The sequence below is a fragment of the Vipera ursinii genome, assembly GCF_947247035.1.
Source record: "Vipera ursinii genome assembly, chromosome: 4".
NCBI classification, from domain to species: Eukaryota; Metazoa; Chordata; class Lepidosauria; order Squamata; family Viperidae; genus Vipera; species Vipera ursinii.
The window spans coordinates 61,215,850-61,228,729 of record NC_139514.1 but is presented as its reverse complement, the minus strand read 5'-3'; the positions used below and the strand labels follow the sequence as shown (position 1 = coordinate 61,228,729).

At 34.4% G+C, this 12,880-nt stretch overlaps 1 protein-coding gene across 7 annotated transcripts in view; it reads right to left on the bottom strand.

Moving 5' to 3' along the window:
- DMD (dystrophin) overlaps positions 1-12,880 on the bottom strand; it is a 906,062-nt gene that overhangs the window by 488,093 nt on the left and 405,089 nt on the right. For all 7 annotated transcript variants that reach the window (XR_014492555.1, XM_083362891.1, XM_083362889.1 and 4 more), the window contains 3 exons: positions 11,903-12,026; positions 8,537-8,624; positions 2,208-2,455 (listed from right to left, as the gene is read on the bottom strand). Coding sequence is in view for 6 of the 7 variants with exons in the window: in XM_083362891.1 (XP_083219017.1) it covers positions 2,208-2,455; positions 8,537-8,624; positions 11,903-12,026 (460 nt within the window). In the remaining variant the exon portion in view is untranslated. The remainder of the gene's footprint in view (positions 1-2,207; positions 2,456-8,536; positions 8,625-11,902; positions 12,027-12,880) is intronic.

Sequence of the window (12,880 nt, the reverse complement as noted above, 5' to 3'; positions counted from 1 at the left end):
TAAAAAACCCTTTGCTTTGTTCAAATTAACTATCATTTTCGGTAATTACCCTTGTCAGTAAAATATGCAGTTCAAAGTTTTTATTGATACAAAATAATGAAAACTTCAAGCAACAAAAATGAAATATATAAAAGTCAGCACAAAAAAAAATAGTTACATAAGCAATGCTCCCAAATCTAGAAAAAGAGTCATAAATCCTAGTCTGGAAAGTTTTAGCTGGAGATTCAGAGAGAAGGAATTAATAAATTCAGAAGTTAAAACCTGAAAGTGTGGGTGACTCTGACCATTTTTATACTCTCTTGGTAAAGAGAACAATCCTGAAGATTTCGTGGGTTCATCCCTCAGGAGAATTCTCTGAATAAAAATATTCTTCTGACAGATTCTTGGGAATAGCCTAGAATGCCTCTTTCTTCAGTCAGAAAGAAGGAGGAGAAGACAGCAGACATTTTCGCTACTGTGAAAATCCACAGGGTCCCTAGTGAGTGGCCATCTTCAAATCTATTACATCATTAATATTTCGATGTGCAAAACCAAAAGATTAATTCAGCAATAAAAAGCTTTAAAAAGAGTTTAAATAACGGAAATAATAATTCAATCAAATTTGCTTGGCATCTGTAAATATATTAGTAATGTTTCCCTAAGAGATTATCTGCCTCTACAAACCTTTGGGAAGGTAAGGGCATAAATATTTAATATCGATATTTAAAATATCTTTCTCTCAAGGTAACATATAAATTTTGACTCTTAAATAGTATTTCATGTTTGTTTTAGTTTATTGATGGTTATTGCTTCCTAACAAAAATCGATAATAATTATGTGCTGTGCTGATGGCACTACTCTTGATTTGCAAGCCCTCATGCTAAAAGTCAAAGTGCACAGTGAAAAAAAAAATGAGACTAAAATTAAATATAAAAATGACCAAACTAATGACAACAGGTAGAACAACCAGCCTGAGTATTAACATTGAATATATCAAAGTGTGGATAGCTTTTGTCTTTTATGATTAACCACCTACAGTAAAGAAACCAGTAGTCAAGAGGTAATGCTACAGACTAGCACTGGATAGGATAGCTACCTATGAAAGATTTGAAAAACATTCTATGCATACAAAGGCCAGAATTGTGCAAGCCATGGAATTCTCTGTGACATTCTATGGAAGCAAAAGTTGAAGTTTAAAGAATTGGGATAGGAAAAGAACTGATGACTATGAACTTTGATGTTAAACAAGACACCTAAGAATATTGAGGACAATAAAACAAACTGATGGATCATTGAACAATTCAATAGAGATTTCAAGGTAAAGGCTCAAATTGTCCTTCTTTAGATGCATTATACGAAGACCCAGCTCTTTGGCACAAGCTCCAATGTCGGTAAAGGTAGAAGTAAAGTGACGATGAGGATGACCAACAGCAAGGTGAATTGATTGATTACAATGACTGCAGCATTGGGAAGCTTTAAAAAACAGGTCAGAGAGTGATTGTCATGTAGAAAATCTATCCATCTAGGAGTTGAAAATGACTTAGGAAACCAAACTGTTACTGCTTTAAAAAAAAAAGTTTTGATTTTTAAAAATATTTTTGCAAAAGGTTCTTAAATTTTATTTTTGCAATAAAAGATGAAAATAACCTTTATTATCATAACCACTATCATTAAAACATTACAGCTATATGAACCAATATAATGAATGATCTCGGGAGCTATGTAAGGCTGATCATCACTGTACTTTATTATTGTTTACTTACTATTAAATGTTATTTAAGTCCTTTTGCTACTACTCCCCAGTGAGTAGAAACTGAGATATATTAAAACATTCTACTCCATTAATGACAATTTAAACACCATAAGAAAATTCATAATCACAACTTTCATTTTCACCTTTCATTTGATTTTGCATGTACAACAGAAATGTTTCCATGTATTCCATCTGGGCTAGTATAGCCTAATTCCCACCCAGTACTTTCAAATGTGCTTCAGTTACTCATGTGTAACATGTACAGCTCCTAGCAATGATAAAAATGTTCTTCAAACATTTGTATCTTGGCAGTTTCGTATGTGAACAAGCTCATATACAGTATCTTTTTCTCCCTTTTATAAGATTATCAGCACAACTGAATATCATAGATGCTTTCATGAAGAACAGGGACCTGAAATAATGAAACAATATGTGTGCAACAGAATACCACAAAGATTAGGACAGAATTTCTAACCTTACACCTATCTAACTGTGTTTTCACTACATCAGGATCTGCTGCTGCTGCTGGTAAGAGCTGTGCTTTCATCCAATTTTCAACAGTAATTACTGTCTGCTCCAATTGCTGCAGCTGAGAGTAGAAGGCAATGATATTGTTTTGGTACTCCAGCCATGCCAGTCTTTCACTCAGTAACTGACAGAACTCAATCCACCGGTTGTTCAACTGCTCTGAAGCCTGTTTGATGTTGTCGGCATTAAGCCCATCTAAAAAAAAGGAAGGAAAGAGTTGAGCATATTTATTTTTAGTTTATTGTGGACACAGAAAAGTAAAGAAAGACATTTAATAACTCTGCATCTGAATTAGAGGATTCATAAAAATGAACAAAATTTATCATTACAAAAATGAATTTGATACACACATACACACCAAGCCCAGAGATCAAACCAATAGCCCAGCTACCAACCCAAGCTACTAGTATTCAAACACATCACACAAACACACACACACACACACACACACACACAGAGAGAGAGAGAGAGAGAGAGAGAGAGAGAGAGAGAGAGAGAGAGAGAGAGAGAGAGAGAGAGAGAGTATGTATGTTAGTACATAAAACAAGTATTCACATATTTAGGAGGAAAATGGAAAATAAGTCCATAAGATATCACATATTACCTATGTAAAGGTACTTATACTTATTTTAAAGTTTAACATACCACATAAATTAAAATCTGATTGACACATTCATACTTACAAACTGTTAATCAAATGACTCAGAGACAGAACATCAAATAGGAAACAGATTCAACAAAAAGCTCATGCATCCAAATAAAAACCATTTCAGATCATAGGATCCCAACAAAGAACAATAAATGGTTTGTAACAGAATAAATGCTGACATATCAGAAGCACTCTGGTGATATCTATAACAGCTGGCTAGGTATTAAGGGTCTGAAGGACAACTTCAAAATCTTTTGGTTTAAAAAGGTGTGTTTTATTTGATGTGAATTCATACATTCTACACCTGTAAGTGTATCTCTAAATACAGCCATTAAACAGTGAACATTCATAAAAGAATATTCCAAAACATTAGTGTCCTATAAAAGGTTTGAGGAAGTCTGCCCACTTTTTCATTAGCAAAAGGCATTTGGTCTAACAAATAGTATAACAGTATAATTTCATAATTAGCACAAATTTTATTACATAATGAGCTTAATTTTGTTTTACATTTTAACAATGAGTCCTTTCTGAATTCCAGATTTGGGAAAGGACCTGCCTCCACTGTTAACCAGGTAGATAACTGCTACATCAATAGTAGGAATGGTGACTAATAAAACTTTAATTCTGAGGTAATATATTATAATTTTGATGTTAATGGCCCATAAATTGTTTTCCACTTTATATTCAAAACAGTCCCTTATATTGGTAGTGTATAAATACATTTTATTCCACAGGACTGAGGGATCAGTATACAAAGTGCTTTATTCATTTTATTACTACATTCTGTCCATAAAAATAATTGTTAATTGTTCACTAGCTTATTGGTGAATCATATTATTACTATACATTCAGTATAGAACAATGTGATTAAAGTTGACTTATGCTGTTTTTACAGACAACATGTGTATATGGCAAATTTATTTAGTATTTAGTATGTTGCTTCTCAATATAATCAGTTCAAAGAACCTTTATTTGAAAAACAACAACTTGCTCTAAATGAGCTGCACTGGTTTCAGTAAGCAGATAATTTGGCAATATGCCCTAGACATAATTGCAAATGTGACTAGCCTAATGTTCTTCCTTACTAGGAAGTGTTTGGAGGAAGATTCCCAGAATTTCTAGTGAGCAGACTTGCAAATCAGACAAACTTGCCAGAGACTGTTATGGAAACATTCAGTGGAAGAAATTTCATCATTTATTTATGCTGCATTGTATTGGTTTGGATTTGTTGGAGTTAGGTATGTCTAGCCTATTAAAGAAAAGGATTGGGGGCACATGATAACTCTCTTCCAGTACTTGAGAGACTGTTATTGAGAAGAGGGTTTGACTTATTCTTCAAAGCATGATAGGGCAGGACAAGAAATATTATTTATAATTTTTATTTACAAAATTTGTGGCTGGCCATCTTACTATAGGGTAACTCTGACCTGCTTACAGATACATCTTAGTTATTAATCAATCACCTCCATTGTGCTGATCCCCCACTGAGGCCCCAAGTAGATTGGCACAGCCATGTCTTTAGACTCTTACAAAAAGATAGGAGGGTTTGTGTCACGGCGAAACAGAAACAGGAAGTCAGGGCTCTGCTTTTCACATCAGATTTCACCAGATTTCACCATGCTGGAGGCCCTAAAAGTGCCTAAAGTCCCCCCGAAGAAGTGATAAAGAAGGAGGGATGCCTCATCAATCACAGACAGATGGCAGTCTTTCCATTTTATCCAAGTCCTCCAAACTGGCAGGGGAAAGAGTGGCTATATTCTTGTGGCCAGCCATTAGCCACTGACAACCAAAGAAGAAAAGCACCAATTAGCAGATCGTAAACAGCATGTTTGGAACTGATTGAGAATATTTATCCTTTCCTTACTATTCTACAACTGGATTTCCTGGGAAAGGCTCCCAAGAAGCTAATAACCTCTGAACGTGAGAAGGAAGGGGACTGTAGCCCCACCCTTCCAGAGGAATGAAAGTGGCATTTTAATTTCTTTTATGGGGGACAGAAATATATAATACTGAAGTAGAAGTAACAAAAAGTTACAGTTTTGATAAATTTGAGAACTGAGAGTAAGATTTTCTCTTTGGGAAAAAAACATTGAGGTGAAATATGAGAAATCAAACTTTTGTCTTAAGAGTGAAAAATGGATTTTGAATGACATCTAGTGGTGGATTTGAGTATAACACTACCACTAGTTTCCTGGCTGCCTGGTGACTCCTAACTTAATGGAGAAAAGCTGGCAATAAAGGAAAATATTTTGGCATACTTATCACCATGACTTTCTTGGACTATAAACACCTACTGAGCTTGGACTTTTAATCTCAAGAACTATTGAGAGAGAAAGAAAATTTGACTTTTGACTACATCTGGCTGGGAGAGACCTTTAAATTGTTTTCAGGGTGGCTGAACATTTTGAACACTTTGCACATTGTGGATTACAACCTTGCCTGACCAACAATTCTTGGATGCCTGACACAAAGGATCGCTACAGAAAAGATTATCTGGAGGGGGAAAAATAAAATGGATGTTTTACACCCAGCTAAAAGTGGTAAGAAAATTTACATTGCACCTCCATTTGAAGCCCCCACCCAGGCTAACCAAGGATCTCCAGGAATGATGCCTCAAGAAAAAATAAACACCTTTCAGAAGGAAATACACTCTGTGCTACAACTAATTCACCAAACAATTGTTGCACACAAAGAGGAGACAAAAAGAAATAATGAGACGAAAAACAATTTAGCTAGTATAAATGAGAAAATCTTCAAATTAAATCTACAATTAGAAAATTCCCAGACAATGACTACAAAGTATGAACAAAAAATCCAGAAATCAGAAGATGAAGCAGAGGAAATTGACCCAGAGACAGAAGAGATAAAAGAAGGGAAATATAAACTACCATATACAAATAAAATACTACAAGACTTAGCCATAATAACAAAAATGGAAAAGATGCTTTATCCCTTAGGTCTGCAAAATATACCTGATGATAAGGAAGAAGATTTTAAAAAATGGAATATAGAGCTGTCAGGGGGAAAGTCACAATTTGGGAGACAAAAAAATGAAAAGAGAAATTGAGGGAGAAGGAAAGTGTGAGTTCCCTAAGGAATATAAATGGACAGAAATCCCTCCCCCAAAATACCCTATCTAAATTGTCTTCCTCATTCCAAGCAATGTTTACAAAAATAGAAAGAAAATTCCTGGGTGATTTAATTACCTTGGCCTGGAAAGCTATTTGGCAAAAAAGAAGAAAAGAGTTAGAATTAAAAAAAACACAAAAGATTTGGCATATTAGAGGGGGCATTATATGATTAAATATATATTTGAATATGATTAAAATAATGGATGACCCTTAGATATAATTAGACTTTCATAATGAAAGATATGATTTAGAATTAAAATATCTTTTTTTTTCTTTTTTTGATATAGGAAATATGAAATAAGAGGATGGCTGGTATGAATAAAATTTAGCTATATAAATGTAATTAATATTGAGAAAATCATAACTGACAAAGATATTTCAAATATTGATGGGAAATCAATTTTTAACCAGAGTATGAAAAACAGGATATTGATTTATGTATTGATATTATTATTTGTATAACATTAGTAAAATATGATAAGGATGTTTATATTTAACTTTGTATGCATCAACAGTACCAAGAATTGTAATTGTATAATGAGAGGAAAACAGAAAAAAATATGGGAAAGAAAGGAGGATCAGGGGAAAAATGCTGGATTGTGCAGTACTGAATAGACTTATATTGAAAAAGTTAATTTTAAATATGTGAACCCAGACAACACATTATTTACTAAGCACTAAAGACTGTAATTGTTAAAAATCAATAAAACGTTAAAAAAAACCTCAAGAAAAATATAGGAGGGTTGTGGCCAACCTCAAAACAGAGGGCAAGATGTTCCAGAGGGCAAGAGCAACAGCAGAGAAGACTCTCCTCTTGGACCCCACCATGCAGAATACTCAGGCTGAGGGGACCCGCAACATGCCTCCTCTGCCAGCACAAGTGGCACAGGCCAATCCCAGTGGGGTGAGACGGTCCCTCAAGTAACTTGGATCCATGCCATGAAGGGCTTTAAAGTGATCACCAACATCTTGAATTGCACCCAGAAGCAGATTGGTAACCAGTGCAGCTCTCAGAGAAGTGGTGTTACAGGGGCCATCCTTGGGGCCCCCAAAACTACCCATGCTGCCACATTCTGCACCAGCTGTAGCTTCCGAATGCTCTTCAAGGAGTCGTGAGTCCAGGAGAACCCCCAAGTTGCAGATCGGGTCTTTCTGGGGAGGTGCCATCTCATCCAGATCTCAGTCTCAGATCCCAGAGCCCGTAGGCTAGGTTAAGAACAAGAGGTTAAGGAGAAATCCAACCTTGAAATATACACTTTCTGACAGTGAGAACAATTAATCAATGGAATAGTTTGTCTCCAGAAGTTGTAGGTGCTTAAGATATTAAAAAATAGATTGGATAACCATTTGACCAGGGTAGTATAAGATCTCCTGCCTTGAGCAAGGGGTTGGACTAGAAGACCTCCAAGGTCCCTTCCAGTCCTATGATTAAATTACCATTAGATTAGTTTACCATTTATTTTTCTTCTCTTATAATAATAGCAATGAATTATGTGTTTGTATTGTGTTCAACTGTCAGGTGCAAAAGACCAAGACTGCTTGTGAAGGTCCAATTAAATTGATTTAGTGCTAAAAAGGCTATGCACAGCAATCTTTTCAACTAACTGTTAGCACATGCTTGGTGCAAGATGAGGGTCAATGGAACTCAACGGGGGGTTGGACTTAGTCCCCTTGTGGCTATGTAGAGATTTTAGGCTTATAGCTCTTTTAACTCCACTTCAAGTCCAGATTAATATTTATTTTTGTGTGAAAGAAACTAAATGCTCTAGAAAGATTTTGAAAAAGAACACAAATAAATGGCCTAGAAAAGATAAAACAAACAAATCATACTAAAATATCTGATCAAAAAGCTGGCACATTCCAGTATTTCCAGAATCAGTAGAAAAATACACAAAATTGGAAGAGCACAAGTGTAAATACTAAACATGCTTTAAATGACTGCAGATGAGTAGAAAGAAAAAGAGAGGCAAATAACTTTTTGTAAAAATAAAAAAAACTAAAAAATAATAAAAATGAATATACAATACACCATAAGCCATGAAGACAGAACCACAAATTATATAAAACCATCATGTGGTCAAATGAGCACACATTCAAAATAAGAAAAAACGAAGCAAAGTGAAGAATAAATATTCTGAAAATATTTAAATAATTTCCAAAATTTTATCTGTTTTAAAAAATGAAATTCTAATTCATTTTAATCCAATACTAAGATGCCACACAGTGAGTATCTGAGTAAGAACAGCATCTTGTTAATTATCCAGACTTCAAAAGGTGGACTGTATTGGAAATATTTTGAACCACACTTTAAACGTGGTGGTAAATTCCTAATGTTTTTGCTAATTAAAATTTAATATATAGAATAAATTTATAAAAAGAAACACTAAACCGATTTAATCTTCATAAGATGATTCACTAATAGAATTCCTATGATATAATCCTATGTTTTTATAAAACCACTAAGAAAGTTATATAAATCCACTGCCATGTAATTACCATTCACCATCTGTTCCACGAGGGCCTCAGATGATCTATTGGCATCTTGAAGTTTCCTGTACTTGTCAGGTTTTTCTCTTTCTATGATCTGTAACATGATGAAAAAGTTGAACAATTCACATGAAAGACTTGTCAAAGATTGGACAACAGAAGCCTTGATTAGATAAATTATTTTTAGAAGCAATAGTGTTGTCTTCTATCCTTTATAAATCAGAAAAAAATATTGCTATATTTAAATATTCATGATATCCATACAAACTAAGATTATTCCTCATTTATCTAAATTTCCACCTTTTTGCCTGGTTGATCAGTTTCTGCAAATTAATCAAATATGAAATATTTAATTCCTTTAAATGTCGCTTTTATTAATCTATTTTGAAGCAGTAATTATACTTAATCTAAGCAGTAGTAATAAACTATTACTGAAAGCACTGCTTCCTCCATATAGCTTATAACTTTTATTATTAAATGTGACATGTTGCTGCTTTGCATTTGTTGCATCTAATTCATACTACATCTACCTGCACTTTAACCCCATGAATACTACATGAATATTTTATAAAGAACTGATGGGAGGGTAGACATTGCATAGCTATGGAAATCCTCTGAAACAAGGCTCTCAGCACATGTGAGTGCATATCAGTACCCCTTTCTCCAAAGTATTAAAAACTCAGCGTTCAGAAATTGCCCCCTTCTGCTTCCAGTTACAAGTGCACGGATTGTCCTTATACATGCAGAGAGATCTGGAAGCCACTGAAAAACAATTGCACAAATTTGGAAAGGATTGCACAATTTTGTGCAATTTGCACAAATTTGGAAACTGTTATAATAATTCCCTTTTTTCAAAAAAAAAAAAAGAAAAAATTGCACAGCCCTCATGTAAAAATTGATGGATGAATGAGAAATAAATTATATAGAAAATGTATTTTTTAAAAAGGTTGGACTTTTCTAACATAAGATAGTTCAAAAGTGTGTACATGAAATTTACACTTTTCATAATTTCACACTATAATCAAAGGTAAACATATTACTGCACAGAATTTTAAAATTCTATTTAAAAGTAAACTGGATAAAGATAGTATACTATAAAATATGTAGGCAAAAAGACTTTTCAATTCCTGCGATAAGCATCTAGCGACATATAAGGTTTTGGTTCAGCAAATTTCTCATATGTTCTCTTCAGACTAGGTATTGGTCCTTAATCCCTATCATTCATCTGTATTTTGCATTTACATAATTGCAAAAGTAACAATTGGCCCAACAAACAACTGTTGTAGGTTCTGGACTTTACAGAAACCTTTACTCAAATTCAAACAAATGCAAATAAATCATTCTTTTAGAGTTCTCAGAGGAAGTGCAGAGGTCAGGAAGACTTCTGGCACTGCATGTATGACAATGTCCTTTATAAAAGACTTCTACATGTTTAGGATTTCTTTTTGGGTTTTGTAAAGCATAAAGGCAAAATATGAAAGAGTAAAATCAATATAGATTTTGGGGGAAAAATCTTGAAGTGGAGTTATAGTTGTATTATGGATAAAGAATTATTCTCAGTTGAAGTTCCTTTCTTATTTTATTTATTTTATTTATTTATTTAAATTTATATACCGCCCTATTCCCGTAGGACTCAGGGCGGTTTACAGGGAAAATTAAAAGTTAAAATACATCACATACAATTAAAATCGATTAAAACTAAGATTAAATTAATCCCTGAACTTAACTAAAACCCCATTAATTAAATAATTAAAACCCCTCAGTCTGGGCCAGACAGCTCAAAAAACCAAGTTTTCAAGTCCCTACGAAATGAGCGAAGGTCGGGGGCGGTCCTAAGCTCCGTGGGAAGCTGGTTCCAAAGGGCCGGCGCACCCACAGAGAACGCCCTTCCCCTGGGAATAACCCACCGGCATTCCTTAACCGGCGGTACCTTAAGAAGGCCCTCCTTGTGGGAGCGCACAGGACGATGGGAAGTTGATGCCGGCAGCAGGTGTTCCCTTAGATAATAAGGGATATAATTTAATGTAATATGTTATATTCCTTGATATGTGTATATTCAAATAAACATAGATAGGGTTTCTGAGTATCTTCCAAGAAATGTCATAAATATGTAGGACTGTTTCTGAAATAAGCTAAAGTTAATTTCTCCATTACTAACTTAATACAGTTTTCAAAACAAAATTCCTACAATTTTGCAGAGGAAAAAATGTATGCCAAAGGGAAAAAGGTTTAAAAATGGTATAATTAAAAGGAATACAGAAAGCTGAGCATTTCAAAAAATGCATATTAATATGACTCATTAATCATATCTCAGCATTTTATATTTTATTAAAGTCTTCTGCCTGTAAACATTCTTTTATTCAAATGTCACACTGAGAAGTTATAATCTCTCTCAAAGCAAGGCATATAAATACATGACATTATTGACTGTGGTGAGTCCAGGCTTTATATTTTATAGCAGTCACTGAATACACCTAGTTGCATTATTTATATTTTAGGACAGGATGATAGCAAATTAAAGAATAAGAACATTTAAGCATACTTCATCAATATATTTCAAATTGAAACTAACCTACAGCCATTTATCAAATATGAAAATATACTGTAAATCTTATAAAACAGTAAAACAGAAGCTGATAACACACCATGTTTCCTCAAAAATAAGACCTGGTCTTATAATTTTTTTGCCTCCAAAAGAGGCAGTATGTTTTATTTTTGGGGGGATGTCTTTTTTCCTGACACCTATCTCGCCTCATGGTGGTGACATTGCCAGCCCTGTCCAGCAGGTGGCTGCATGGCCTGTTGCGCCGTGCTGCCGCCACAAGGCAAGGCAGATGGGGGAGGGGGTGGAGCTGCCCCAAGTGTCCCATAGGCATTCAAACACTTTTCCCTTCAACAGAGATCTGAGGGAGACTGGAAGCTCGATCTGCTTGCATATCGGGTGCTTGGAGACAGAGAGACTGGCTCCGTCTCCAAGCACCCCATTCACAAGCAGACGGAGCTTCTAGTTTCCATCAGATCTCCATTCAGGGGGAAAGTGTTTGGGTGCCTATGGGGTGTTTGGAAACTGAGCAAATTGCTCAGTTTCCAAGCACCCCATAGGTGCCCAAACACTTCCCCCTGCCCCTTACCTGCTCTGTGCCAAGGGGCCAGCAGGCTGGGATGCTGCCAGACACTGTTAGCCCCCATGCACTCGTTGCCACTTATGCAGGCCAAAACCACCCACCCAGGCTTATTTCTGGGGTAGGCCTTATATCAGGCCCACCTGAAAAAATCAGGCTAGTGCTTATTTTTGGGTGGGTCTTATTTTCAGGGAAACACAGTACTAGTTCTACAAACATTATATAAATTAAGTAAATAGATTTTCCCCCTTACATTAACTTTTTCTCTGAGATCAGATAGGTTTCCTTCTTTTCTATATATTGCAAACTCAGGACTCTGTAGTACAGCTTCTGAGCGAGTCATCCAACTGTGAAGTTCTGTTGTATCAACATCAAATCTAAGGTAAGAAGAAAAAAGCTGTGTTTTGTTGTTCTTGTTTTATGGAAAGTAACAGTAGCCAAACAACCCTTTGATTAAAAACCAGGATACAAACTGAATTAACAGTACAACAAGAGCAAGGTGTTAAAATAATAAAAAAAGATTTAAAACTATCTGATAATCAAGAAGCTTTCCATATTTCTATTTTAAGTAAATTTGTCAAAATAGGGTATAATTTTGTTCAAAAATCTAAACTGCATATAAAGCAAATTCAACTCTAAATGATACCCTGTATTCCATGCATATTTAAAATATTATTTGAGTTGACATAAGTAACCAAGGGTAATATATGATGCAGAACAGTGATATGATAAAAGCAAATACATTTACAGAGACAGAAATATATGTATATATAATATGAACATTTAGATACAAGTTAACTTTTTTCTTTTTCTTCTTTTAGATTTTTAATTTTTGTAGCTTATTTTTAATCAGTGCCTTAAATAATGTTGCTTAAATAAATAATGTGATGGGCATGAATACATATGTAAAATGTAAATACATATGTTAATGTAAAAATAATATATAAAGCATGGTCTTGTAAAGATGTCAACAATGCTCATTTGTTTATTTATTTCAGGAAAGGAACGCTTTAAATAAAGTTCACTAATCATGATGACACTAGATGGAGCACCAGTCCTATTTAAATGCACTTGGAGTCTCATAGAAAGATAAGGGAAAAAAATCTTATGAAGGTTTATGTATAATGTCATTCTAATAACTATGTTTTGAAAGCTGATAATGTTATGGTATAGGTATTCAGATTATTTTATTAATAGTATGAAATGATTAAAAGTATTTTATTATGTGTGT